The 25,442-nt window shown below is 55.1% G+C and overlaps 6 protein-coding genes across 6 annotated transcripts; 5 read left to right on the plus strand and 1 right to left on the minus strand.

Moving 5' to 3' along the window:
- The first annotated feature begins 244 nt into the window (after window positions 1-244).
- On the plus strand, window positions 245-6,685 carry J3D65DRAFT_419767 (SEN1 N terminal-domain-containing protein). Its single transcript, XM_066796090.1, has 3 exons — window positions 245-473; window positions 544-4,419; window positions 4,478-6,685. The coding sequence occupies exons 1-3, from the start codon at window positions 445-447 to the stop codon at window positions 6,594-6,596; spliced, it is 6,024 nt and encodes a 2,007-aa protein (XP_066654886.1). The 5' UTR covers window positions 245-444; the 3' UTR covers window positions 6,597-6,685.
- Window positions 6,686-9,460: 2,775 nt separating this feature from the next.
- On the plus strand, window positions 9,461-13,264 carry J3D65DRAFT_419847 (uncharacterized protein). Its single transcript, XM_066796091.1, has 3 exons — window positions 9,461-10,806; window positions 10,872-10,941; window positions 10,995-13,264. The coding sequence occupies exons 1-3, from the start codon at window positions 9,588-9,590 to the stop codon at window positions 13,237-13,239; spliced, it is 3,534 nt and encodes a 1,177-aa protein (XP_066654887.1). The 5' UTR covers window positions 9,461-9,587; the 3' UTR covers window positions 13,240-13,264.
- Window positions 13,265-14,159: 895 nt separating this feature from the next.
- On the plus strand, window positions 14,160-15,607 carry J3D65DRAFT_628722 (glucosamine 6-phosphate N-acetyltransferase). The gene is made up of 2 exons (XM_066800657.1): window positions 14,160-14,913; window positions 15,008-15,607. Exons 1-2 carry the CDS (start codon window positions 14,488-14,490, stop codon window positions 15,110-15,112), a joined length of 531 nt encoding a protein of 176 aa, XP_066654888.1. The 5' UTR covers window positions 14,160-14,487; the 3' UTR covers window positions 15,113-15,607.
- Window positions 15,608-17,828: 2,221 nt separating this feature from the next.
- J3D65DRAFT_419999 (uncharacterized protein) lies at window positions 17,829-18,572 on the plus strand. Its single transcript, XM_066796092.1, has one exon. The coding sequence runs from the start codon at window positions 18,003-18,005 to the stop codon at window positions 18,462-18,464; it is 462 nt and encodes a 153-aa protein (XP_066654889.1). The 5' UTR covers window positions 17,829-18,002; the 3' UTR covers window positions 18,465-18,572.
- Window positions 18,573-20,977: 2,405 nt separating this feature from the next.
- On the minus strand, window positions 20,978-22,173 carry J3D65DRAFT_628733 (uncharacterized protein). Its single transcript, XM_066800658.1, has 2 exons — window positions 21,328-22,173; window positions 20,978-21,278 (listed from the first exon to the last, which is right to left on the minus strand). The coding sequence occupies exons 1-2, from the start codon at window positions 21,910-21,912 to the stop codon at window positions 21,033-21,035; spliced, it is 831 nt and encodes a 276-aa protein (XP_066654890.1). The 5' UTR covers window positions 21,913-22,173; the 3' UTR covers window positions 20,978-21,032.
- Window positions 22,174-23,383: 1,210 nt separating this feature from the next.
- Window positions 23,384-24,113, plus strand: J3D65DRAFT_420042 (uncharacterized protein). Its single transcript, XM_066796093.1, has one exon. It carries the CDS (start codon window positions 23,482-23,484, stop codon window positions 23,935-23,937), a length of 456 nt encoding a protein of 151 aa, XP_066654891.1. The 5' UTR covers window positions 23,384-23,481; the 3' UTR covers window positions 23,938-24,113.
- The last annotated feature ends 1,329 nt before the right edge of the window (window positions 24,114-25,442 follow it).

Below are 25,442 nucleotides of genomic sequence, written 5' to 3' on the forward strand. Positions count from 1 at the left end.
CAAAGTCCTGCTGCATGCAGGCACTCCCTTCATGTCAGCTTGATCAAACCTCTCGCCAGCAAATCCTGCGACCGCCGACAACGCCCGCATCGATCGCTTGCACTCCCCCAAGATCTACCTTCAATCCGCAACTTTACACGGCCACAACCTTGCTCAACCACTCCAAGGCACTATTGCCTCTGTGGCTTACAACCGACTCCGAGTGCTTCAAGTCCTTCTTGTGCGCGGAAAACCCGACCCTTTGCTGCAAGGACTTGCAGCACTGGGTCCGTCAGCCAAAGCCCGGTGCTGCTCCCCGAACACTCGTTTAGACCTAGCTGTAGCCCAGGCGATGATGATATAATCGGTCTCTGTTGCCCCTTGACGACAATAAGCGCCGTTTGCCCACGCTCCTACTCAAACACCCAAGCGTCACCAGCTGCTTTGGCGCGATAGAGCATCGCAATGGGCGAGGTTCTCGTGGGTAAGCTCAGGTACGTTGGGGAATGATACTGATTTGATGCCCATCCTCTTTGGACTTCACTGATACAAGGACTGTACTAGAGAGCTGCAAGACCTTCCTGAAGATGAACATCTCTTTTGCCCGCGCAGACCCGATGACTCGGACGGCTATTACTATGACGAAGACGTTTACTTTTTCCTCGACTCCGAGACTGAAGAGGCGAGGAAGGATCGGCTGGCCAAGATTGAGCAAGCAAAGGCCAAGAAGAACCTTGTCCTTGACTGTTTGCCAATTTTTGCCTTCAATGGCCCTGACGCCGCACCGTACCAAACGTGGCTCAAGGACCGTCTGAAGCACAACTTGTCAGCCTGCGACGTTTGCATCAGGATCTACCACAATTCAAGAGGCGAATTGAAACACAAACTCGAGGAAGAGTATGATTCCGAAGAGGTTGAGAGTTTTATGGAAACATTTGACTCGATCAACGTGGAACGCATCACCGCCGAGTTGGACAGAGCTGCTGAGAGACTGAGATCTACACCCCAGGAGAAACGTGGTATCGGGGTGCTGGATCAAGATGGTCAACTCGCCCTTTTCGAATCACTCAGCTGCGATGCGATGCTCAAGAATGAGACGCTTATGCGGGACCACTTTGATGAGCCTTTTGCCCTGGTCCAAACCAAAAAGCGACTGAGGCTGGGCGTCTACACAACTGCCATGACTCGCTTTCTCTTCAGCACATCCAACGAGCGCTTTGTGTGGGCGAGCGTCTCTTGGAAGAACTTCAAACGGCCGCCAACGAAGCAAGAGTTTGCGGCCGTCGTGCATGCACCGCTATTTGACGCTTTGAAGCGCGTTCAGCTTTCATGCTTGGACAAAGACTTTCTTCCGTCCTTCTGGCAAGGTGCTAGGATCATCGTGAACAAGTTGGACAAGGACTTGATCACGCACTCGCTGCGTGCCATTGACATTGACATTTGCAAGTTGACGCTGGAACACTTCCAGTTTAATTTTTCCGGCTTCAACGATCTGATTTCGACTGTGCAGCTGATTCTGGAAAAGTCGCCCGTTGACTTTTGGGACGCCATGGGTGCCATCTCACCAGTCACAGTCATTGAGCAAATCCTGAACAACCCCACCTTGGAACAGATTCTGCTTCGTGCCGGAAAGCAAGATGCATCGGGATCACATCCACTGGATGAGATCTTCGGCTGGGTTAAGCCATTCTTCGCCTCCATCAAGCCCTCCAATCAGACGCCTGCTTGTCGCTCCCTGGTGCATCAGCTCCTGACCAGATTTCAGCTGGACAAGTATTCCAATGCATCGAGGACATACTGCTACGAGCTTGGGCTGCGAGTGCTTCTGCAGGCCTTGCAAAGGCTCAACGAAGGTAACACTCGTTCAACCTTTGTTGGGCATGCAACGGTTCTGGACATGATGGACTTTATCAAGATGCACATGGAAGACATACTCGCCACTATCCGAGTGTCTGCGAGCCTACAGAAACCACAGCTTGTAAAGCTCGGTACAGGCGTTATTCAATACACCTTGTCACTCGACTGCCTTTCGTTGGACGTGGATCGGGAGATTCTGTTTCGGGACGAACAGCTCCATCATGTCCTGGATCCCGAAATTTCTTCCATCTGGGACCAGGTCGTCAAAGCTATCAATCCGGGGGACATTGATCTGTCAACAGCAGCTTTGATGGGCGCCAGTCAACTCGTCGGCATGGAGATTTTCTTCACCAAAGCCGGTACACCAGTGTCCAAGGGCAAGAATTGGTGGAACAACGCCTTTTACAGCATATCAAGGGCCGTCACGAACATTCTTGAGCGTGTTTCAGAATTCAACCCTGAAGATCTGGATAAGCTCTTTGATGATGGCGACACGGCTCGTTCGGTCATTGTGCACCTTTTCTCCTCCGAAGCAGAACCTCGTCAAGCATCCATTGAGATTCTCAAAGTGGTCAGCTGTAAAAGCGACCGCAGAGATGCTTTGTCTCACTTGATCACTGCCTTCTTTCACAATTCCTTAAAGGCCATCGAGTCGTCTCTTAGGAGAATCTCCACGAGAAACGTCTTTGCTCCAATGCCTAGCTCTCTTAAGCTGTGCACCGACCTGATTGACACGCTCTGCAGCCCAGAAGACGGTTTCCTCCGCACCAAGGACTTGGACGCCCCGCAAAAGGAAGCTGCGGAGCGTGTCTGGTTCGCCATGTGGACTGTCCTCATCACAATCTTCAAGAACACTGAGAACTGGAGCTTCAGGGGCTATGAGAAAGAGAAGATGATGAACTTTTGCCGAGATACAATGGATTTCGTCGACGTGTTGTACGAGCAGTACCTCCATTTCGCTGCCGCTCTCAATCAGGGCCAAGACCGGAACGGACAGTCGGCGCAAAACAACTTGAGAAAGTTGCTAAAGCTCCCGCAGATCACCATGGACCACATGATCCAGTTCTTGCGTCTCCGCGATGAGTACCTCATTACCAAAGCGGTGGCTTTGACATGCAAAATGCTCGGTCAATTGCGAGATGTCGAAATCGACATCACCAGAAATGCTAAACTCTTCATCATGGAGATCATTGAAGGTGCCATTCGGACTAAGCTCAGCCCTCAGCAGCAAGCTCAGCTTGAGCGAGCTCTCGAGGCACACACGGGCGAATCGTTGAAAAGGGAGGACAAGATCTCTTCGAAAGCAAAACAAGGCACGTTGGCATCATGGGCCAAGAGCGGCCCTTCCAAGTCTGCTACGCCGGGCAGCTCGGAGGCCGAAGACTCAGAAAGCGCTCTCAAGAGACAGCTATCCGAAAACACTCAGGCGGCGCAAGCATGGAAAGCTGCACAGGATGCCAGACATCGCCAGACGTCATTCCCGCCCAAGAAGAAGGCACAGCCTGCGCCTCAGCCGATGAAGCCGGATAGGAGTGAATTCATGAGACAACGTGAGCTTGAAAAAGAGGCTTTGAGAAAGGCCAACGCAGAGGCAGTTCGTCGTGTCAAGAAGAATATCCCCCTTTTGGGTTCTGAAGGTGGCACTGGCACCAAAGGCATTGGCGTTGTCGGCAAAGACCACAGTATCAAGGGCGACGGCGTCATGGTCTCGTCCAGCGAAAGCGAGGACTCGGATGACGATGAAATTGACGCCGAGCTCTTTGGTCCTTCGGTCAAGGTCCCGAAACCCAAGGCAAAGCTTCCGCTGATTGCACAGGGTCCTGTCAAGAAGAAGAGGGTTGTGCGCTCTTTCAAGGACATGCGTGCGCGATTGGCCCCTGACCTATCTTCTTTGCACAAGACCATCCTTTCGTGGGACTATTTCCACGATGGTGACTTCCCGCCGAAATCTCGTCCAGACATCTACAACAAGGTGCCGAACAAGTTCGTCTCGCCCGTGGACTATCAAAACACCTTCTTGCCTCTGCTCACCCTGGAGGCATGGCAAGGGTTTGTGAAGGCGCGCGAGGAAGGGTCTTTCAAGCCTTACAATGTCAAGGTCGTCAACCGTGGAAATGTGGACGCCTTTATCGAGCTCAGCACCAACTTGGATCACGCCACCAACCGCGATCTCAACATAATGGAAGGCGACATCTGCCTCTTGTCCAAAGCGCCACAACCAGCCACTGGACGAGACGCTCCGCACTGTCTTGCCCGCGTATTTCGTATCACACGTAAAAAGGCGCACCTGGAGGTCTTGTACCGCATCATGCATGGTCCCTTAATTCAGCACCTGGTGCCTAATGCGACCGTATATGGTGTCAAGATTCAGAGCATCACGCCCCTCGAAAGAGAATATGGAGCTCTGAATGGTCTTCAGTACTATGACCTCTGCGACGAAATCATCAAAGCGAAGCCTAGCCCACTGCTCAAGTACAATGAGAAGCAGCTGGATCCACTCGTCGCGAATTACAATCTCAACCTGGCGCAGGCCAAGGCAGTCAAGAGTGCCGTCGACAATGACGCCTTTACATTGATTCAGGGGTCAGTCATGATCGAATGTTCGAAATGTTTGAAGACGCGTATGCTAACTGCTTGATAGTCCCCCTGGTTCCGGAAAGACAAAGACCATCGTTGCGATTGTCGGCGCACTGCTTACGGACAGTCTGAAGTCTGTAAATGCCACAGTCATCAACAAGCCTATGCCGTCCGGCATAAATCCAATGCAGGCTCGCAATAGTCAACCGGCACCCAAGAAGCTGCTCGTCTGCGCCCCTAGCAACGCAGCCGTCGACGAACTGGTCATGCGTTTCAAGGAAGGCGTCAAAACAACAGGCGGTCAAAGCAAGAAGATTTCAGTGGTCCGTCTCGGTCGCAGCGATGCCATGAATGCCAACGTCAAGGACGTCACACTGGATGAACTTGTCAATAAAAGTCTGAATGTCAATCCGGCGCAGAAGAATGATGCCCGGGAAGAGACGAGCAAGCTCATGTCTGAGCACCAGAAGATTTCGGAGAAGCTCAGAGAGGCGCGCCAAAAGCTGGATTCTGGCGAAATCAAGGGCCAGGCCGGCGTAGAGCTCAAGGAAGAGTTTGATGCTCTTCGCCGCGCCAAAACCCAGCTCGGCACACGGATCGATAGTGCCAAGGACAATGAGAGCAATATGTCTCGCCAGAACGAGCTCGACAGGAAGCGGGCACAACAAAAAGTCTTGGACGACGCTCACGTCATTTGCGCCACGCTCAGCGGTTCTGGCCACGAAATGTTCCAAAACTTGAACATCGAGTTTGAGACGGTCGTCGTCGACGAGGCGGCGCAGTGTGTTGAGATGAGCGCACTGATTCCGCTCAAGTACGGATGCCAAAAGGCAATTCTCGTCGGTGACCCTAAGCAGCTGCCTCCAACAGTCTTCTCGAAGGAGGCTGCACGCTTCCAGTACGAACAGTCGCTGTTCGTCCGCATGCAAATGAACCATCCCGACTATGTGCACCTTTTGGACACGCAATACCGTATGCATCCGGAGATCAGCTGGTTCCCCAGCCAAACCTTCTACGACGGCCGCCTGTTGGACGGACCCGACATGGCAGGCTTGAGGGTGCGGCCTTGGCATAGAAGCGCTCTGCTTGCTCCGTACCGCTTCTTCGATGTCCAGGGTCAACACCAAGCAGCTCCTAAGGGTCACTCGCTCATCAACGTTGCTGAGATTGAAGTCGCCATGCATTTGTACAGTCGCCTCATGGCAGACTATCAAAATGGATACGACTTTAAGGGCAAGATTGGCGTCATTACTCCGTACAAGAGCCAGCTGCGCGAGCTCAAAGACCGCTTTTTGCGCAAGTACGGCCAGGGCGTCTTTGAAAATGTCGAGTTCAACACGACCGATGCGTACCAGGGCAGAGAAAGCGAGGTCATCATATTCAGCTGTGTCCGAGCCAGTCCAGCCGGTGGCATTGGTTTCTTGCAAGACATTCGCCGCATGAACGTCGGTCTCACGCGTGCAAAGAGCTCGCTGTGGGTGCTGGGCAACTCGCAGAGTCTAGTGAGGGGCGAGTTTTGGCGAAAGCTCGTTGAGGATGCGCAAAAGAGGGATCGGTACACGCAGGGCGACTTGATGGGCATGTTGAGGCAGCACTCGACCGCTTTCCCGGCTCCCAAGGAGGGCTACGCTGGCCCTGCTGCCGGTGCCAGCAATGGCGATACCATCATGAAGGAGGAGCCAATTGTCAAGCAGGAGATCAAGCCAGAGCCCGCGGATACTAAACCTGCGATCAAGACCGAGCCCAGTAAGCCCACGAACAACCTTGCTCCAAAGTCGAAGTCAGCAGCCATAGACGACGACCCCTGGGCCGATTACTTTGGCGACGGAGCAAAGCAAGAGTCCGAAAGCGACGACGAAGACGACGAAGACGCGGATGGTGACATTAAGATGGAAGACCGCAGCAACAGCAACGTCAACAGCGCGCCAGGGTCGTCGCGCCCTGCTTCCGCCTCAGCATCGGCCTCTCGTCCCGGCACTCCGGCTGCCCCGACGGCCGCCACCGCGCACACGAGCAACGGAGCAGCGGCAGCTACTGCTGGGCAAGGCGCTGCTGGTAGCGCTGCCCGCGGAGGAGCGCCACCGGCTGCTGCGGCCCCGTCGGGTCCGTCCAAGCCGCGCATGGTGCCGGCCAAGCGGAAGAAGGCGGATCCGTTCATGCCGAGCGCCAGGAAGAAAAGGTAGATGGAATGGATGATGGACATGAGATGAAAATAAGAGGAGCGGGACCTTAAGGGTCGGCGTGGTGCGTCCGCCACTGACCGGACCTGACTGCATCAGTTATGGCGTTTTCACACTTCTCTTCCCAAGACAGAAAATACTTTCCCCTTTCCTTATTTCTCTTCTTTCTGTTTTGCATGGGTCAAAAGGAACGGACGGGCGAATGAACGGCTGAAGGGTTAGCCGGCCTTACGTCAGGACTGGCTTCCGGATTCTCTTCCCTTACTCGGGTGGGAATGTCTGGCTGGAAAGATGGATGAGTGGGGTAAGCATCAGATTTTGGGAATATGAATAACCCTATCTCTGGGTACGGCTTGGGAGGCGCTGGTGGTGGTGAGTCGAGTATCGCAGTAGGTAGATCCTTTTCGGTGAGCTGGAAAGACAGCCGTGCATGCATGCTTATGTGATGAAGTGAGGCGGTTGGGATGGATGCAAGTGAGAGCTGATCGGAGGCGCTTGGTGAGTGCGCAACTGTACTTGATGGGATCGACGACCTGATCGAAGGGACATCAAGTTGACCATCAGTTGACTTTCGAGACCTGCTCACGGCCATAATCTCATCGAGTCTAGTTGGCCTTTCTCCCAGATGGTCGAGGCTCTTGTCGGGACAAGGAGATAGCAACGGAAGGTATCTGTTGTGTCCGTACCAGCGCCAAAGTCTCTCTGCCACGCGCCTCGTCTCTGCCGTGCCTATCCTGGACACAGCAGCTGCAAGCTGGAACGGCGGTCTGTCTCTAATTCGCAACCAACCATTTTCCTACACTTCAGCAGTGCCTTGGCGCTGGCTGAATCCCAGACAGCGAAGGAAGAGATGCTCCCACCTACACCCACTCCCCTCACCCACATTTTCTGAATCCCCCAACGATCGCGTTTGGGAGCGTCGTTCGCGCCTCTCGGAGTTTTTCTTGTTTGGCCACCACCATCGACGGCGCCGAGGTTCCGCAGCTGGTCTCCGCTCCCCTCCTCTCAGCAGCCACACCGCAATCTCACCTTGGCGTACGTGCGTGCGTGCGGGAGGGAAAAGTCGCGAGGTCGAGCGCGTGGGGGCCGGAGGCAGCTTGTGTAAGGTATCCATCCAGACCAGACGGCTCGTCGCCTCGTGTTCCCCCACCCTCGCACCCCCCCCTTTGACAGGATCGGAAGCGAGCCGTTTCCTGTCACACGTCAACGAATGGCTATCCGTACCTTGAGCGCCGTCTGTGCCTGCACTTGTGGATTTTCCGAGGTCGGTGGTCATCAAAGGATTACCATTGACCACCCATGTGGCTGGCGGACGGACAGACGGATCGCCAACAGCCGACGACGACGTCTTTCCTGTCGTCTGGCTGCTGCATGTCAGCGTGCGGCCAACATGAGCAAGGATTCTTGCGATGCGATGCGAGATCGGGTCTGCCCCATGTGACGTCGCGAGCACGCATGCAATTGTCCGACAACGAGGCTCGCACGCGAATACCTGCGCCCATAGTCACAGTGCATGTGTAAAGACGGGACGAGTTGGGAGCACGTCTGGCTCGTTCAAGTAGAGAACAGGAGCCGCGATATTGGATCTGCCAGAATGCTCGCATGGCATGGCATGAGATGACGGTCGGAAATAAAATCGGAGCTTGGGTGCGTGCTGACTGCTTTGGTCGACGCTGGTGCTGACGTTTGTGCTCTGGGAGAGGCCATTTTTGGCAAGAGGGTGGTGTTGAAGACGGTGGCACAGGATGAGATGGACATTGGATCCATGTACAGTACACCGGCCGGACTCGTACCTGTCACACGTTGGCCACCTAGGATGGGGGATGGAGGCTTGCTCACTCAGCTCCATGTTCCTTGTGCCTGACCCTGACGACCCCCTAAGTTCCCCCCCAATTTGATTTCCCATGTGGCGAAGGCGAGACAGGCGCAGCGCAGTTAATATGGCTGCGTCGACCCGTCGGCTGCTCGCAGACGCCTCGTCAAGGAAGCAGAGCGCCAAACGGAGGCGCTCGCAGCTCATGTCATGCTCCTTGCTTCTGTCCATCTCCCGCGTTGGTTGTAGCAGAGGCTTGTGTTTCGGGCAGGCCATGGCACCGGCGGCCGACGTCGCACAGCAGTGCCAGCGTGCCGCCTGCGTCGACCGTCCACACCGCACTCTCAACAGAGACATGAATGAGGTCCAGCGTCCGCCACGCTACAGTACGAGTCCATACGACACTTGGTGCCGTGCAACGACCCCCCCAGAAGCATCCAATCCAATGCGGCCGGCGCCCTCGCACAACAAGGGCGCCTTCGACCTCTTGCGCTCAGAAGAGATGGATCGAGGGGCGAGACGTAGCACGGCGTAGCCAGCCCGGGCGCCAGACGGCGAGAATAGCAGTGCTTATATTGATGCAGCCGGCAGCGCCGCTGAGAAAATCCAGTCTCGTGCGTGCGCTCGCTGCGCGTTTGCTGCGCTTCCCGCTGTTGGTTTGGACTGACGTTTCCAGGTTGTCGCCTGCTCTGCTGCGACTGCGCTTCCGCTAGTCTGATTCCCCAAGGCCACGTTTGGTGCCAAGGGGGCAGAAACACTTTTTTTGCTGCTTGCTGTCGGAGAAAAGAAATACGCCCCCAGTTTCGACCTACCAATTTCTCTCGAGCCCATACCTGGTGTTGCCGTTGGAGCACGCGGTGCCGTCGTGCTGCTGCTGCTCCTGCTGCTGCTCGTGCATTGCATTGAACGCAGCAGCTTTTCGGCATCAAGCAAAAAGAAAAGACCAGAGGCAAAAAAGCAAACGCTCCGACCCAAATACCAGAACCGTCACGCTTCAGGCTGCCAGTTTCTTCCACTTCCGCTTCAGGTTCTCGAGCCCCCCGTTCTCACGTTACCTCGCCTCCTGGTCGTCGACGCATCCACCCCCTGCCACGTTCGCCGAGGGTTTCTATTCCCAACTCACCTCGCTAACCTTCTTGACCGCCTGAAGCTCATGCAGCCTTCCGTCGTCTGCCGCTGAGATGGTCTTCGGTCTTGCTCGTGGAGGCTCTGCCAATACCTCCTCTGATGGTCCCGGATCTGCTGCCAATTCAGTCCCCAGTGCTCCACCCTTTCCTGTTTTGGGTCCTCACAGGCGCACTCCGTCGTACACCTTCATGAATCACACTCCGCGGTCCCACGAGGTGAATACTCCGAGGCCTCCGCCTGCCGCCTCTCCCCCTCCACCCGCTCTGCGTCGCCATCAGCGAGCTGGAGGTGCCCGTGCCCCCAAGCGCCGTCTAGATAAACACGCAGAGCCCCGGTCTCAATCCGAGACCCACAGCTCCCCGTCAGAGGCCGCCGCCGGCACCGTTGACGTCGACGAGGATCGCAGCGCCACCGAACCCTGGTGGAACTTGCCTGACCAACCCTTTTGGCCAGACGGTCACTTCAACTCATCTGCTTCGTTGGACTTGCGGTGTTCACCTCGAGTCATCATCCTCGACGAGGAGGAAGAGGAGCAACTGCGGCAGTCTACCAACACCAAGAGTAGCTTGGGGGATCCCGCCAAGTCGCCCACCACGGCGGACTCTCTTCAGCGTGCTGCCTCCAGGGCAGAACCGACCAGCGGTGGTGGAAGCATTGGTCGGCACGATACACCTACCTCTCAAACCGCAACCTCGCCGCGCGTCAAGCCGGTGCTCCGCATCCAGACGACCAACATCTCTCCTGCCACCACCACTACCAATAGACCCATCACTCGCGGGCGTCGCTTCTCCCCTTCTCAACCTCAGACTGCACCCACTTTTGTCCCCTCCAACGAAAAGGGTCCTTCGATTACCACTTCCATCAGTACCAGCACCAGTATCAACGCCGGCAAGCCCAAGAAAATGGGCACTGTTGGCATCCCACGTGGACCCTACGCACGCATTCCTGGCATTGGGCCCGAGCACCGTGAACTTGCATCCTTTCTTCGGGACACGGGGCCAGCGAGCGGCAGCGAGTCGGGCAGCGGCCGCCGCAGCAAGGGGTCGACGTCGTCAAAGTCGGCGCTGAGATTCCTGCCGGGTTACCATCGGGCGGCTGGGAGAAAGGCCGGCCTCGTGGAGAAGGTGGGATCGCTCGAGGGTTGGCCTGGAAAGGGGACTGGGATCCCAGGCATGCGGACTGGAAAGTTGAGGGGTGGCGGGGCTGGAGGCAGTGGGATCAAGGAGACTTTTGTACCGGCCGAGGGCGTGGTGCAGAAGGTGAGCACGACAGGTGAGTCATGTCTTGTCTCTGGCTGTCGGCGAGATAGAGAGGGCTTTTTCGCTAATGTCTTGAAGGACGAAAATATTTGCAGATTGTGACGGACCATCTTCCTTCGGATGGGCATTCGTCGATGCAGAGTAAGAGGTGAGACTTGATCTGTGCAAAGAGGCAACTTACGGGAACTGATTGTTACGCAGCAGCGACTTTGCTCTCAAGCGTCGGTCTGCATCCCTGCTGGACAAGCCCGGCCACGGGCTGGGAACTGACACTTTTGACACCTGGCTGTCGACGCTGGCTCTCCAGCAGCATCCAGATCTTTCCGACTCTCTCGTCATCCCTGATCCTGCGCAGAGTCGACTGCGGATCACCAACCCGTCGGCACCGTCAATGTCCGATGCGCAGTCGACGACGAACAAGTCTGCGACGCTCGTCGAGAATGACCAACAGGTCATCAAGCAGGCCGAAAAGCCGAATCTCAGGCGTAGCGGCTCCGCTGCTACTGACGTCAGGGCTGCGTTGTTTAGCAATCCACCTAGTGGTCATCCGTCGCCCTCTGTTGCTGCCATGAATGATGCTGAATCTGAGGCTTTTGATACGGACGTCGAAATCATACTGCCAGTGCCCGTGGGTATGGAGGTTTTCCGCTCAAAGTCGTCGGAGAGCTTTAGAGAAAGCGATAAAAAGACTCGAAACCACGAGGACCGAACAGCTGAGAGGTCGACGGAGGAGACGAGCAGGGAGCGTCTTGCGGGACAGGGCATATATCGACCCAAGGAGCAAGACAGACTGTCAATCAGCATCAAGTCTGATCTTGATGACGAGGAGAAGAGCCGCCAGGACTCGTTCGTGAGCGAAGGATCGTCGTCCCCTGAGCTGGATGAAGGAGGCGTCGAGGCGACACATCGTCATAGTCGCGAGGACAAGACGCGCGCGCGGAAGCTGCGCGACCTCCAACGCCGTCGACACAACATTGACGAGATTGTGGCGCAGCCGCTGGAGGAAGAGAGCAGCGAAGGTGAACATGTTGACCGGACGACCAACATCACCACCAAGATCACCAAGGCGAACCGCGACCAGCTGGAGCGAGCAAGGCACCTCATCGGACGCTCGAACACGACACCGTCGTCTAGCAGCGCCAGGCTCTCTGTTGCAGACGGAAACAAGGGCACTGACAAGGCCAAGGAAAAGGATTCCACTCGTCTCCGTCCTGCGTCCACATGCTCAGTTTCTAATGATCCCCATCCCTCTCCTTCGTATCGGACGGGGTACACACCTCTCACTGGCCAAATGGCGCTGTCTCCCGTCGTCACTGTCGCGGAGCAGATGCCTGTGCCTCGTCCCAAGCACCCAAGGAAGCCAGCTCGTCTGGTCTTGAAAGAGCGGCGGCAGTCGCGTCCTCTTGCCATTGCGGTGCGGACGAGCGTCGGGAGCACGAATGGTGTTTACGGCAATGGCTCATCATCGCTAGCTCTCGTCGAGCAAGGGCGCGTAAGAAAGAGTCTGGACGATGCAGCGCTAGAGAGTCGAGGAGAGAGAGACGCAACTGGAAGAACGCGCAGAGCCAGCAGTCTGAAGTTCGTACCCGGCCAGCGCGACCACCCTCACCATCACCACCACGGTCATTACCAGTCGCGCCCAAATAGCCGTACAAGCACGCACCATCAACATCGCCAATCCAACAGCTTCGCTGTCGGGTCGGGGGACAACAACGGCGGTGGCAGCGGTGTCCGCAACAACCGTGCCTCGCACTTCACGCTGCAGACGCCCAGCGCCATGTCCGTCGTCTCGCGCTCGTCGTACCCGCGCCTCTCGCACGACTCACGGAGCAGTCGCGGCAGCGGCAGTCTGCTCCAGGGCAGCACGGCGGGCGGCGCGACGACGACGTCGTCCTCGTCAACGACAGCGGCCGGCAGCGCCTCGCATCAATCTTCGCACCCGTCGTATCTGCCGCACTATTACCAGCGCCACCATCACCACCAACACCAAAGCTCGTCTGGCCATGCGAAGAAAGCTGTCAGCGGCAACAGTAGCAGTGGCGGTGGCAGCGGCAACGGCAGCAAAGGCAAGACAACCGCCACGCCCGCTCCCAACGCCATGGCCGCAGCGGCGACGTCGTCCGGCAAGAGCAGAAAGCGAAATCGCACGGCAGCGCTCGAGGCGCGACTCGAGGCCGTGGAGCGCCAGAACCGGCTGCTGGAGGCGGCGCTGCAGGCCGTGTTGGCGGCGGGCGGCGCTCTGGGCGGCGTTGGCGGCCGCGGCAGCGTGGGCATGATTGGCATGGGTGACGATGACCACGATAGCGAGTGTGCGTGTGGGTGGGAGAGTAGCAGTACGAGTGGTAGTGTGAGTGACGTGGAAGAGAACGAAGCAGAGGGGCTGATGGAGAAGAGTAAGGAGAAGGCGCAGAAGGGCAAGGTCGTTGAGGAGGTGGGTGTGGCGTAGGAGAAGTGAGATGAGATGAGATGGGGTGGGTGCATGCTGTGCAGATGCTTTATGAGTGATGAAAGACGCGGCGTTTTGCTTTTTTCCCTGTATGTGACGCGCGTGCGTACGTGCGTGGGTCGGGTTTTGGAAGCCCCTGGTTGTTGTACAGAAACATACACACCTTCTCCTCCTCTTTCCCCGCAGAATTCTCCTGGGATTGTCTGACCGAGCGTGTGGATGATTTTCTCGTTTGGATGGACATTGGCGTGAGTGGAAAGTTTGACGACGAAGAAAATATGAGATGGTGGGATGACTTATGACACTATACTACAACGGACGTGTAAAAGGAGATGGCAAAGGACGAAGATTTGGAGAAGGAGAGCATGGAGTCGATCAAAATGTGAACATAACGCACCAAACAAAAAGGCATTGATCTTTTCCCCGTCACCGATAAGCGTTACGCTCCATCTCATTGGCCGTCGGCTGGTGGTGATTTTCAGGAACTAGGATTCCTTTTGTGTGCATATATACGGGGTATCAGGTTTATTACAGCGTGGGCATGAGCGTGGGCAAACTCCCCCACGTCTATCTTGCTTTTCTTTCTGTTTTCTTCTTTTGTCCCCTGATGCCGTGCACAGTAGGGAGGAGCGGTCCGGTCCGTGGAGCATGCTGGTAAATCCAAGGAGAGTGGCGGTGATTGAGACGGAGGTCATTTCTGGGGTTAGAGGAGGGAGGTGGCTGTGGCGTTCTGGATGCAACTGGTGAGCTTTACTTCAGCCTCATCTCGTGTAGGTCATGGGTGTCTTGATGGTGGTGTTTTCGTGATGATGGGTCTGTGGTGTTGTCGGTGGTGGGTCAGCCAGGGGCTAAATTTAGCGCGTCGGCGACGATCAGTCAGGGCAGGGCACCCCCGCGCAGGGGTGTCCTCTTCTGGCCTCCCCGCCAAAAACATCCTCCGACCTCTTCTTCTCTTCTCCCACCTCCTCCAACTCTGTTCCTGTATACAGCCCTTTGTCCCTGTTACACTCTATCCCTCCTCTGCCTCCTCCTTCACGCCCGCTTTTGACTTTGCATTCGGTACACATCTGTCCCGTACTTGCCTGCCTCCTTGCTCCCAACCTAAATCCCCCGCCTCTCCACCACCTCGACTGTGCCTCCTTTTCTGGAGCGCCTGATCACCAGCATCGACTCTTTCGACCGTGTTCGCTATCCGACCAGACGACCTCAGCTCCATCCCCACCGCCTGCGACCAATTGACCTCCCAAAATGTCGATCCTCTCCGACCCCAACGCCCCCCTCTTCAGCACCGAGCTCATCTCGCCGACCGTTCTCTCCGCCCTGCCGCAGGGCTACACATGCCGACCGATTCGGCGCAGCGACTACCACGCGGGCTTCCTCGACGTGCTGCGCGTGCTGACGACGGTCGGCGATGTGAGCGAGGCGCAATGGAACGAGCGCTACGACTGGATGAGCCGCCGCAACGACGAATACTTCCTCATCTGCATCATCGACGACAGCGGGCGCATCGTGGGCACGGGCGCTTTGGTCGTCGAGCGCAAATTCATCCACGGCCTGGGCCTCGTCGGACACATTGAGGACATTGCCGTCGCCAAGGACCAGCAGGGCAAGAAGCTGGGCCTGCGCGTCATCCAGGCGTTGGACTTTGTCGCCGAAAAGGTGGGCTGCTACAAGGTGAGTTTGTGCTCTCCCCTTCTGTGCGCGTTTTACCGTATGATCGCGGCGCTCACTGGCGGATTCGATCGGTGCTCATATCGTCGACCCCCAGACCATTCTCGACTGCTCCGAGGCCAACGAGGGGTTTTACGTCAAGTGCGGCTTCAAGCGCGCCGGCCTCGAGATGGCGCACTACTACGACACGCCCAAGGCTTAAAAGACATCTTCCTGGATATACTGTTGTCGGATTATATTCCGTCAAGACTCAATTGCGTGCATGGGATTGGGAACGATGAACGATTAGCGAGGCTACCTCTGGCCGCGGATTCCATAGAGAGAAGCGATTCACGACGGGCGTTGGGAGAATGTCAAGACCTATCTAAACGAGATTTAAATCTTGTGCGTGTCAGCCACATGCCCTTGTTCTGGTTGCGCTTGACGTGCTGCAGGGCACAAATGTCGCACGCGTTGATAAGGACTGGTCACACGCGTGGCATCCACGCGCTCTATCTAATCTCTGAACCTCTGTTTAAAAGGACAACCTACTCACGGAACCACTGTCGATTGATCTGAAATTCAGCACTGACATTCGAGAACACTTTCGCGCAGCAACAGCTGCAAATCAATCCGGCGACGACACCTCCTGCGACCAGACAGCAGAGCATTACAGTGGACCACCATGGCCGAAGAGCCGTGAAGCAGATCCTCTCCTGTGGGGGGGGGGGGGGGGGGGACTAGGGGATGAATCGAGCCCCTCTATGCTGCCTGTCAATGCCACTCCAGAACGAGATCGGAAGAAGGTCTAGCACATCCTATCATAAAGGCCTTCAGAACGACACGACCACAAGGAGCGCTATCCCGTTGGACACCCAATGTGCATATATTTGAATACTACAACTCTACCAGCCGCGAACGCAGACATGGAGAAAGATCCCAAAGTTCGAGACTACAGAGGAACAACTCCACAGCCGGCCGCGGCCTTTCTCAACGCAAATACTCCACAGAGACAACGGGAGAATCGGCATTGGCATCTCTCAATCCTTGGTTTAGAGCCTTGAAAACTCACAGAGAAGACGCGTGCATCGATCGTCGGCAAACTCGCTCTACATCATCATCCAAAGAAGTCGCGGAAGAATCCGTCTCACCCTTCAACATGCGCATGCTCCTCCTGCCTCTCGGTGTTTCTGATCAGACCACGGGGTGAACAGGCTCTACAGCTCTGCAGCCCAGCAAAAGAAAAGAGACAGCAGGTAGGGAGCGGAACGGTTCGGCAGTGACCAGGAACAATGCTGAAGCGAACCTGGTTGCTGACCGCAGGAACGATCGATGCCGCCAAGCCATGGCATCGTCTTGCTGCGGCACTGCGCCGACGCGTTGGCGAAGGCTTGCTTCCAAAATTCTTCCTTCCATGTCGTAGCTAATAGCTTGTACAGCAAGCCGAGGCTGATTAACGCGCCATCACTTTCCGTCGTCCGTGTGGAGCCACTTACCAAGAACGCATGAGACGGAAAGACCATCATCCTCGCCCTGTTCTCCTGTTGCTGTTGGGCAGCTTGGACCAGGACGCCTTGACGTCTACACCTGAATGTTGCAGCGGCACGGCAAAAGACAATGCGTTCCAGCAGGCATATGAGCATGCAGGACAAGAAAGCGTCGAAGACGGCTCATAGCACGTTCAGCTTCTTGGGCGTTCTATTTGGGTGATGGAATCCTCCAACCCTTGAAGGTAAGACTAAATCTCTCCACATGGCAGCGCACTAGAGCATGTCATCTGCGTGCCTTGCGTAGGATGTTTCTCAGCCGAGGAAAAGCAAAGTATCTCGTCTATTTACTCCTCTTCGAACCAGTCTGCCGAACGATGCCGACAATGCGTGGAAAGCTCTCTCGTCTCGCGTGGATCAGAACCACTCATTCGCACCGCCAGTGACACGAGAGAAGAGGCTGTAGCCCTACAGTTTCTCCAGCTGAAAGCAAACACTGGCCATTTTAGTTCATTCACCCCATCTCAGCCTTGGAAATGCTCGACATGGCGGCACCTTCCGATTTCGTCTCTGGAGCTACCAGCAATCCAACAGCAGCCGCCTTGGGTGTTTTTCAGCGTTCCTGCTAGTCAGGTCGGCCCCAGCCGCTGTTTCTGGGGCCCATGACTTTTTGTCCATGACTTTTGGGCCCATTGCCGTGGAAGCCAACCAGCCACGCAGAGCTCCGCCATTGCGGGCGGAGCGTTCTTGCCCTGCAACGCAGACTTAGGTGGTTGTTGATCATCGTGATGAAAATAGTGACGGCGCAGAAGCAGAAGACGCGCGGCTTGGATCGCTTCCTCTTCGTCGTTCAGCCCTTCGCGTCACGGCGCGGCGCTCGCTCCGATCACGCACCAAAGTCAGCGGCAAACAAGGCTGATGCAGAGCATGCATGTCGCCTTACCTGTTCATCTGCCGACATGCAAGCAGCAGCAGCAGCCGTAGCGTCGGCAGCGGCGGCGGCGACAGCGGTAAAGTAAGGCAGGTTACCAGGGGTGGAAGGGTCAGGACAAAAGCCAGAAGCCGAACCAAAAAGAAAAAAGTGCAGAACGTCGACAAAGCCAAGGCCCGCGCCCAAGAACAGCTCCGCTTTCCCGTTCCGGCCAGGCCATGTGGCATGGGGCGGCGCAAGGCTTGTCCAGGACGGGCTGTGCAGGGGCGCGTGTGGCAGGCATGGCTGTCGTTCCCGCCTCCGCGTTGGGGAAGAAGGCGGTGGTTGCTTACGCCGCTTTTTGCGTGCTGGCTCGCTAGGCGCCTGCAAACTGGCGGGAGGGAGGGAGGGAGGGAAGGATTCGGTCCGAGATGAACATGATTGTCTTTTTCTGAGCTTACTTGGACGTGTTTTGTTTCGAGTGAGTGTCTGTGGTCACTTCTCGAATGCTGCCTTTGAAAAGGAAAGACGAATTTCATTTTGTTCATATATCGTAAGAAGAGTATCCACACCCTCGTTCCCTCTCAAAGTGTGAAGGAATGCCCTCTCGTAGTGTTTGTTGGTTTGTCCAAATTGACAAATTGACATGCCGCTAGGCCGTGTGCATTAAGGATAGACAGTTACCACTTCCTCCAACCAAAGCTCAAAATCAGAAGATGAACCCCCCCATTCCCCGTATGACAAAGTGCTCCGCGAAGATTCCATTTGGCAGATCGATCTTGTCGAGGCGGGCGGCGGCGTGCTTAGTAGTCCTTGCACTTGTCGTCGTATTTGCTCTTGTACTCGTTGTACTTCTTGTAGTAGTCGTCGCACTTCTTGTAGTCATACTCGTGCTGGTTCTTGCACTCCTTATCGATCTTCTTCTTGTAGTCCTCGTACTTGTCCTTGTAGTCGTCGCAATCCTTCTTGTCCTCCCTCTTGTACTTGTCGTCGTCGTACTTCTTCTCGTCGTACTTCTTGTCGTCGTACTTCTTCTCGTCGTAGTAGTCATTGCCAGCGTCACGCACTTGGATCTTTTGACCAACGGCGTTTTCAGCGGCGACGGGACTGGCCACAGCCGATGTGAGGAAGAGGGCCAGGACAGAAGTGACTGCGATGAGGGAACGCATGGTGATTGATTTTGATTGATATGAGGGAAGATGGTTCAGTAGTTGGATGATTGGTGTGAAAGATGATTGAGAGGGTAGACGATTGAATTGGCACTGCTGGCTTATTGTCTTCAGCGGTTTCTGGAAATATTTATACCTTTCAAAATGATCTTGCCAAGTCAGTCCGCTCCGTCCGTCTCCACAGATCTTTGGCTCAGCAATGATCCTGTCCAGGAATCTTCTTGTCTGTCTAGTCAGTCCTCCCGCTTCCGTGCGCCTCTGGCTGTGCACTTGCGCCGCCCAGAAACATGGACGGCGGCCTCAGGGCGAAGCGAATAACCTCACCTGAAAGACTCTGACTCCGTTCTCCCGTCCCTACATCCACAAGCCCCCGCCTCCTCCATTACTCGGCCAAAATACGAGGCTGCTTACCAGCTGTTTGCAGATGCACATGGACTGTGAGCCAATCTAGAATGGGAAGTTGGAACAGAAGTCTGACATCGAAGACAGAACTGCCGTAGGCCATTTCCTTGCCAACGGCTGTTCAAACCATGTAGGAATTCCGTTTCAGCTTGAAAATGTGTTCAGCTATTGTTAGCCAGAGATTTGGACTAAGGAATTGATGACGTTAATTCATTGGGTGACGTTGACCGCGCCACAAACACTGCGCTCAGAAAACACCGCCGGCCTTAGCAAACACGATACTTTCGGCCTTTCTCCATGACAAAGTGCTTACACGCGGAATCGGCTTTGTTGGCAACGCGCGCGCATGGCTGTGCAGGAAAATCGCAAATCTAAGGCAGACAGATGGGCATTCCAAGAAAGACATCCTCACGTACCATGTACCTTTACGGGGGTCAAGCGAGCGGACGTCTTGCCCGTAAGCATAACCCGCCTTCGGCCTTGGCAACCAAAAGCAAAGAGGCTTTTGGGTAGATCTGCAGACAAACACAGTGTGGCCGTCGGCCGCCGCGCAGCGCGCATGCTAAGCTTAGAAGGTTCTGCCGGTAACTCTCTTCCCTAGAGATATGCATAAGCTGAAACGTTTTTCAAATTTCTAGAACAAGCGCGATGGAAACGTCATCCAAAAGGCTTGCTGAGGTCGGGTTTGCCGCCTGAACCGAACCTTATGCCAAAGGCAGGCATTTGGCTGAGAAACGGTTGGACGCGAGCTTCTGATTCTGCGGCGCAGCTCGTTCAGCAAGTCAGCCTTGGAGCCAAGGAAACAAGGGCCCTTTCAGTGACGCGTTGGCGCTCTATTTTGCGGCTGCAGTGAGGCCGCTCAAGAGAATTCGCTCACCAAATCCGACACATTTTGCAGGCAGCTCTCCACGGACGAATTTGTCTCCGGAAAAGCGAGGCAGACAAGTCCGGAAGCTGAGGGCTTGGAAGACTGACTCGCGAGAGATGGCTAGCACACTGACTGCTCTCGCCAACCCAATGCATCCTCCACATTACTTGAATCTGGTGGAATAGCGCGGATCGGCTGTGGAAGACTCGGTCACTGTTGCAAACTCTCTTTGGAGAAGAAATGAAGAAAAGAGAATGCGATTACAACCCACCCGAGGGAACGTCCCAACGCGAATGTTGGCCCGAAAAGTCAAAGCAGCGGACCAGCGTCTTTCGTTTGGTATACGAGCAAGCCCGACGTGTTCAAGTCTTGCGCGTCATTCCTTGGTCGGAACTCAGAGCCATGCAGAAGAGTCTTGTTGTCTGAAGATTGGACGAGATGTAGTAGGGATAAAGATGTTAGAAGTGCACCGTGCGGGAGCGCCCCCGCCTTCCCGTTACGGTTAGAGCTTACGTGGACATGCGCCTTCTCGCCCTCCCACGTGATTTGTCAAAACCCTGGGAGCAGCGCTGGTCTACGTTCTGTCGAGGGCGTACATCATTTTTTGAGAGCTCAATTGTCTCTTCTCACTTGCATATTGCAAGATCGGTAGGAATAGAAAGTAAGAGCCAAGCCCGTGTTCTTACAAAGAGCTTCAATTACTCAAATCCACCATTCCGGGTGCTTCTTTTCCGCACAGCATGCAGAGAGAACTGCTAGACTCCGACACACATATGTAACCTCTGCTGTGCGGATCCTCCTATCGCGGCAAAAACGAGGCGCTTTTGACAATTGGCGGAAAGTGTGAAACTTTGTCTGGTATTTGAGAACTGCTCGTCTCTTGGTTTGAATGGGTGAAGTCTGAGGGAAGAGGCTCCTGAGCTGAAGTCTGCAAGGTACTTCGCATCCGAAATTTAACTCCGGAGTGTATACACAATCGAAATTCGGGTGTTGCAGGATCAGTTGGATGATTGGGGTCCGCCAGTCTTGAGGGCGCTTTCAAAGATTGGGAGTGCTTTTGGTCCTCAAACTTGTAGGTGTATTCCGAATGACTTTTTGGCTCCGATTTCGCTTCACAAAATTGTCCCATGCAAAGCACATCCAGAAAATGGTAGAATCATGAGGCTCACCATCTAGGGAGCGGATTGGGATATTTTCTGTTGAAATCATGACAGTTTGAAGAGACTCCGGGGGACTGACAAGATCACATATTCGACTAATGCAACAGATCCTCAAATTGAACATTTTTGCCATTAACCACGTGCAGTCTACCACCGCTGGCGGAACTTCTTGCGCGCTGCTTGCGCATCTGCTGCCTGCTGGCCAGCTTGTTGTCCAGCCTGTTGTCCATTCTGACCCTCTTGCGCCTGGGCCTGGGGCTGGCCCGCTGCTGGTGGTTGTTGCTCGGCCTGAGCAGGCTGCGCCGCTGGCTGGGCGGCTGGCTGTTGTCCGGCTTGCGGCTGCTGAGCCTGGGCGTTCCCTTGGCCGGCAGCATTTTGACATGCAGACAGGGCCTGAGTTGTCAGTGTGGGTGACGCTAATCGACGAGTCAAGAAAACTTACTGCCTGTTGGTTCTGCTGGTTCTGCGAAATTCCACCCGAAAAGGCCGTGAGCAGTTGGTCGATGACGGGAAGGTCTTTCTGCGGATCGCCCGTCAGACTTTGGGCCAGGGACATTTCCTGCATTTGCGCGTTTGCCACAGTCTGCAATCCCGAGGCGGCGGGGTTACTCTGACCAGCGATGCCCTGGTTCGTCTGGCGGATTGTAATTCCAGAGCCGACGACGGTGATGAGATTGCTCTTGAGGCTGCTGAAAAGGTTCTGGTCTCCAACGTCGTTGCTCTTCAAGAAAGACTGAATTGCCGTCGTGCTGAGTTGTTCGTTCTGTTGTACCAAAATGTTGGAGCCGATTCCATTGAAGAGAGCAGGCGCGATTTTGCAGGCATCGCCAGGCGCCTGTCCTGCCGCTTGTGGAGCGGCTCCAGCTCCTGCTCCTGCTGCACCTGCACCAGCCCCAGCTCCAGCGGCCTGAGGGTTTGCACCAGCTGCAGTGGTGTTGTCGGCACGAATAGAAGGGAAGTGTGGCCCATAAGCCAGGGAGAAAGGGACGAGGGCTAGAACAAATACCGAACCGATTTTCGAAGGCATTGGGACGACTAGAAATTATTCGCGAATGTGGTTGCGGGTCTCCAGGACATGTACAAAAGCGACCGACACGCTCGCGAGAATTAAGATCAACTTAACCAGGCGTGGAAAGGAATGACGAGGCAGCGTGACTTCACGCTTTTGCGGGAAAGCGTTCAAACCAAGTTCGACCAAAATTTGAGCCACAACGGTGCTGGTGAGGAACATCTTGAATATAAAGCTGGCAAGACGGTGGAGCTTTCAAGCACAGCCCTGTCCAGAGCGGGCCATACCCAACGGAGTCTCGGTGGTTTTCGATTTTTTCGCCCTATCTGGGTTTCATCTGCGGCAGCAGACAGTGGTTTACAAATTCGTGTGGTGCGAGATTTTGGTGTCTCAGCTATGAGACGCTAAGCTGCGGTTCCTCGCCGGCCGACTCAATCAGACCGCTTGAGACGGGTGTCAAGGGGCTTGCCATAATTCGCGAGTAGAATGCCTTTGAGTTGATCTGACCGATGCTGAGGCATTGTTGTAATGAGGAAGATCAAGTGGCAAGGCCCACGAGCCGAACGTCTGCATGTGGCCTGCGGGGAGAAATTTCGGCGCTCTCGGATTGCTCGAAATCCAAGTTGGTGAGAAATGGACCCTTGTTTGAAATAGTTTGAGGATTGACCACCAGGAGTGATCCGGCGTCGCGATAGGCGCATCCATCTTTATCCATGATCTGGCTTCGGGTTCGCTCCGAACAAAGACGTACCAGTGGGCGCTGTCATTTGCCAGACGGTCGAGACTTTCGCATAGCCAAAGGCAGCCAGAATGCCAAGTCGCTGCTCGCCACTTCCATCGCGCAACTTTAGTCGGTTGATCCGCAAGAAGCTGCCAACAGCAGCGGGGATGAATGAGGCTGCTGTCGTTGAAGATGCAAATGACTGTCTTACATATATTGGCAGCATCAAAAGCCTTGATTCAATGTCAGAGGAAGAACTGCCAAGTTGTAGTCAAGGTCATAGTTTTCGGGATATAGCACTGCGTGGTCAGCAGCAAGCATTGTTCAGTCGGTCATCAGCCAAGCTGTCGAACCAGCCAAGCGCTGCATCGGTGGTTCTTATTTGCCCAAGTCCCACATCTTGCACTTGGTGATAGCTTCCTGGGCCCCGTGGCAGGTTGGCATTGAATCCCAGCTCAGCCCCGTGCAATGCGGAGCTCGTGGTGTGTGATGCAGGGGCAGGAACCAAAGCTTAGCCACAGCTTTGGAGTCGACGGCTTATTTGACACGTGCGACCAGGCGCAGTGCAAAGCAGTCTGGCGTGCTCCACTACTGTTCCGGCTTTCGGCTGCGGGTTTAACAGATAGCCGTTTCTGGAGCGTCGCGGACTTGATCGGATCCATAGCTTCCATATAGGCACAAAGCACCTACCGTAGGTTTCTAGCATGGGGAATCTGCGCCAATAGGCACTCGTTTTGAGCAACATTCAGAGCTGCACTGGTTCCTGACCAGACTTCGCAGGAAACAACCCGAGTCGCGGGAATACCGATATCGCGATGGCGTTCCCTACGCTCGAAAATGCGCGTTAAAAACCGGACTCCCGCGGCATGTCGTTGGAACTTGGGGTTGGACAAGGCCAGCGAGTACATAGCTACTTGGCTTGTGCCGTGTTGCTGAGCAGAAGGATCGGAGCGCAAAGTCTGATGCCTAAGGTCAGTCAGTCGAGGAAAGGAGGATTGTCCTGTGCTCAAATGGTAGACCAATCCGCATCCGAAGTCTACGGATCACACCTGAACCATTTTGCGGCACATCGGGAGAGATGGTGGCTTATGCCTCAAAACACCGAGGCCGACATAGACGTGTTGACTTTGGTTAGCAGAAGGTACAGGCGACGGACACCGCCGTTGTTGCCGCAAGGCCCAAGGCCTCGAACCGGTTCTCAACAAACGCTTGGAAACTGTCGCGGCATTCAAGTATCACAACCCTTGGATGAATCTCTGTTTTCAGTTTGGCGTATCCGACGTGTCTTAGGTAAAGCTTTGACTCGAGAGCCTGGCCGTTGAAAGCGTGATGCCATTGTTGATGCTATCCGTTACGGGCTTCTGGGTCAACGGTCCGCTCGGTTCCCACTACCTAGCTGATACCATGCGTGGTGCTCGTACTTACCGCATTATGGAAGCACCAGTCTTCTTCCAATTTCATCGAGTTTGTCATTCTTCCGGCTCCGGCACTTTGCAGGTCAAACTTCAATCTCCACAACAAGATCGATTCTCTGTGCTTCTGTTCGATAGAGTCCTTGCGAAGAAATTTCCATCTCCCTCGGGTGTGTGATCTCCTCGAGAAGAAAGTTGAGATTTTGGAGTGACCAAGAATGTTGGCTTTCTGGCCGGACAGATACCTCAGACAAGCTCTGCTATGTTCGCAAGGACAACCATGAAGTCATCTGGCCGGCACGGCCAAGATAACCAGGCTGTCGTTAAACTTTGCCATTCGTTTTGTCATCATCGGTTCTGTTCAGCCTTCACCAAGCCCGGTCGGATCCAAAAGTCTTCGCGAATCTTGGCCGTCGTTTCGACATTCCTCCGTGTCATCGTCTAATAGCATCAGCCCAGGTTGATCAAGGGAGGTAGGGGAACTTATAAAAAATCTTGGGCCACCTCCCCGAGTTGCCTCGGAGAGGCGGCTAGGGCTCCTCGCCCTCCTCCCAGTCTTACCCAACCGCTCATCCCCTGAGTGGCATCCACCACCAAATGCCCCTCACTCGCCCACGCATGCATTTCCACAAGATCGCAACCACAGCGTCGAAGCCGCACCCCGGAATGTCAGCCAGCAAGCTCAAACCTAGTCCCGGCCCTTCCGCCAACCCATCCAAGGGTCCAGACTAACGGAGGTGGAAAACGTGAATGAGAGGATGGAAATAAGCCGGCAGCCGCCGTAGGCAGACAAGTCGTAACTTTGAGCCTCACTCTGGAGAGGTCCTGCCTATTGCCACTGGAACCCGGCCGCAAGCCATCGTATTCTTCCACGAAACCCGGCCTCTGCTGGAATGGCTGTGGTTTGTCGGCAAGTCGGGACTGTCGAGTTTGCGATTTTGTTGCTGCGTACCAGAAGAAAGCTTTGAAACTGGGTCGACGAACAGTGTCGAAACAACGAGGTTTGTAAAGAGCAGTTGTTCGACTTTATGGACTCGAGTTCTGTAAGATTCGCAGCGATTGTCAGCCCTGGCCATTGCCACAAACCTCGGTCGGCTTCTCCATTGCTCCCGCAGAACCGCCAACGGCACTGCCCCGCTTCATCCAAACCTCGATGCCTTGCACCAAGAAGTCATCTCTCTGTTGTTGTTGCAGCCATCCCAGAGACACGTTTTTGTTTCCCTGTCGCCACCTGTAGGTAGCGCCGAGGGCGATATTCAGCGGACAAATAACATCATCAAAAACCGCTTCCATCTCCACGCGTGTGCAGAGGTATTTTCGTACCCAGATGAAAACCCAGGCCGACAGGCTCGGCGCTCACCAGGATTCCCATCGCTGTTCGTTGGGACTGATGATTATCACGGCTGGTCGGACGA

Source organism: Phyllosticta citribraziliensis (genome assembly GCF_038025025.1).
Source record: "Phyllosticta citribraziliensis strain CPC 17464 chromosome Unknown J3D65scaffold_7, whole genome shotgun sequence".
NCBI lineage: Eukaryota > Fungi > Ascomycota > Dothideomycetes > Botryosphaeriales > Phyllostictaceae > Phyllosticta > Phyllosticta citribraziliensis.

What these genes read in the sequence shown, in the direction of transcription:
- J3D65DRAFT_628733 (XM_066800658.1), bottom strand. Translation starts at nt 21,912, where the DNA reads ATGCCTTCGAAAATCGGTTCGGTATTTGTTCTAGCCCTCGTCCCTTTC. An exon ending in ACCAGCAGAACCAACAGGCA is followed by an intron (nt 21,279 to 21,327) that starts GTAAGTTTTCTT and finishes CTGACAACTCAG; the next exon opens with GCCCTGTCTGCATGTCAAAA.
- J3D65DRAFT_628722 (XM_066800657.1), top strand. Translation starts at nt 14,488, where the DNA reads ATGTCGATCCTCTCCGACCCCAACGCCCCCCTCTTCAGCACCGAGCTC. An exon ending in AAAAGGTGGGCTGCTACAAG is followed by an intron (nt 14,914 to 15,007) that starts GTGAGTTTGTGC and finishes GTCGACCCCCAG; the next exon opens with ACCATTCTCGACTGCTCCGA.
- J3D65DRAFT_420042 (XM_066796093.1), top strand. Translation starts at nt 23,482, where the DNA reads ATGTCGTTGGAACTTGGGGTTGGACAAGGCCAGCGAGTACATAGCTAC.
- J3D65DRAFT_419999 (XM_066796092.1), top strand. Translation starts at nt 18,003, where the DNA reads ATGAACCCCCCCATTCCCCGTATGACAAAGTGCTCCGCGAAGATTCCA.
- J3D65DRAFT_419847 (XM_066796091.1), top strand. Translation starts at nt 9,588, where the DNA reads ATGGTCTTCGGTCTTGCTCGTGGAGGCTCTGCCAATACCTCCTCTGAT. An exon ending in GCAGAAGGTGAGCACGACAG is followed by an intron (nt 10,807 to 10,871) that starts GTGAGTCATGTC and finishes AATGTCTTGAAG; the next exon opens with GACGAAAATATTTGCAGATT. An exon ending in TCGTCGATGCAGAGTAAGAG is followed by an intron (nt 10,942 to 10,994) that starts GTGAGACTTGAT and finishes ATTGTTACGCAG; the next exon opens with CAGCGACTTTGCTCTCAAGC.
- J3D65DRAFT_419767 (XM_066796090.1), top strand. Translation starts at nt 445, where the DNA reads ATGGGCGAGGTTCTCGTGGGTAAGCTCAG. An exon ending in GTTCTCGTGGGTAAGCTCAG is followed by an intron (nt 474 to 543) that starts GTACGTTGGGGA and finishes GGACTGTACTAG; the next exon opens with AGAGCTGCAAGACCTTCCTG. An exon ending in GCCTTTACATTGATTCAGGG is followed by an intron (nt 4,420 to 4,477) that starts GTCAGTCATGAT and finishes ACTGCTTGATAG; the next exon opens with TCCCCCTGGTTCCGGAAAGA.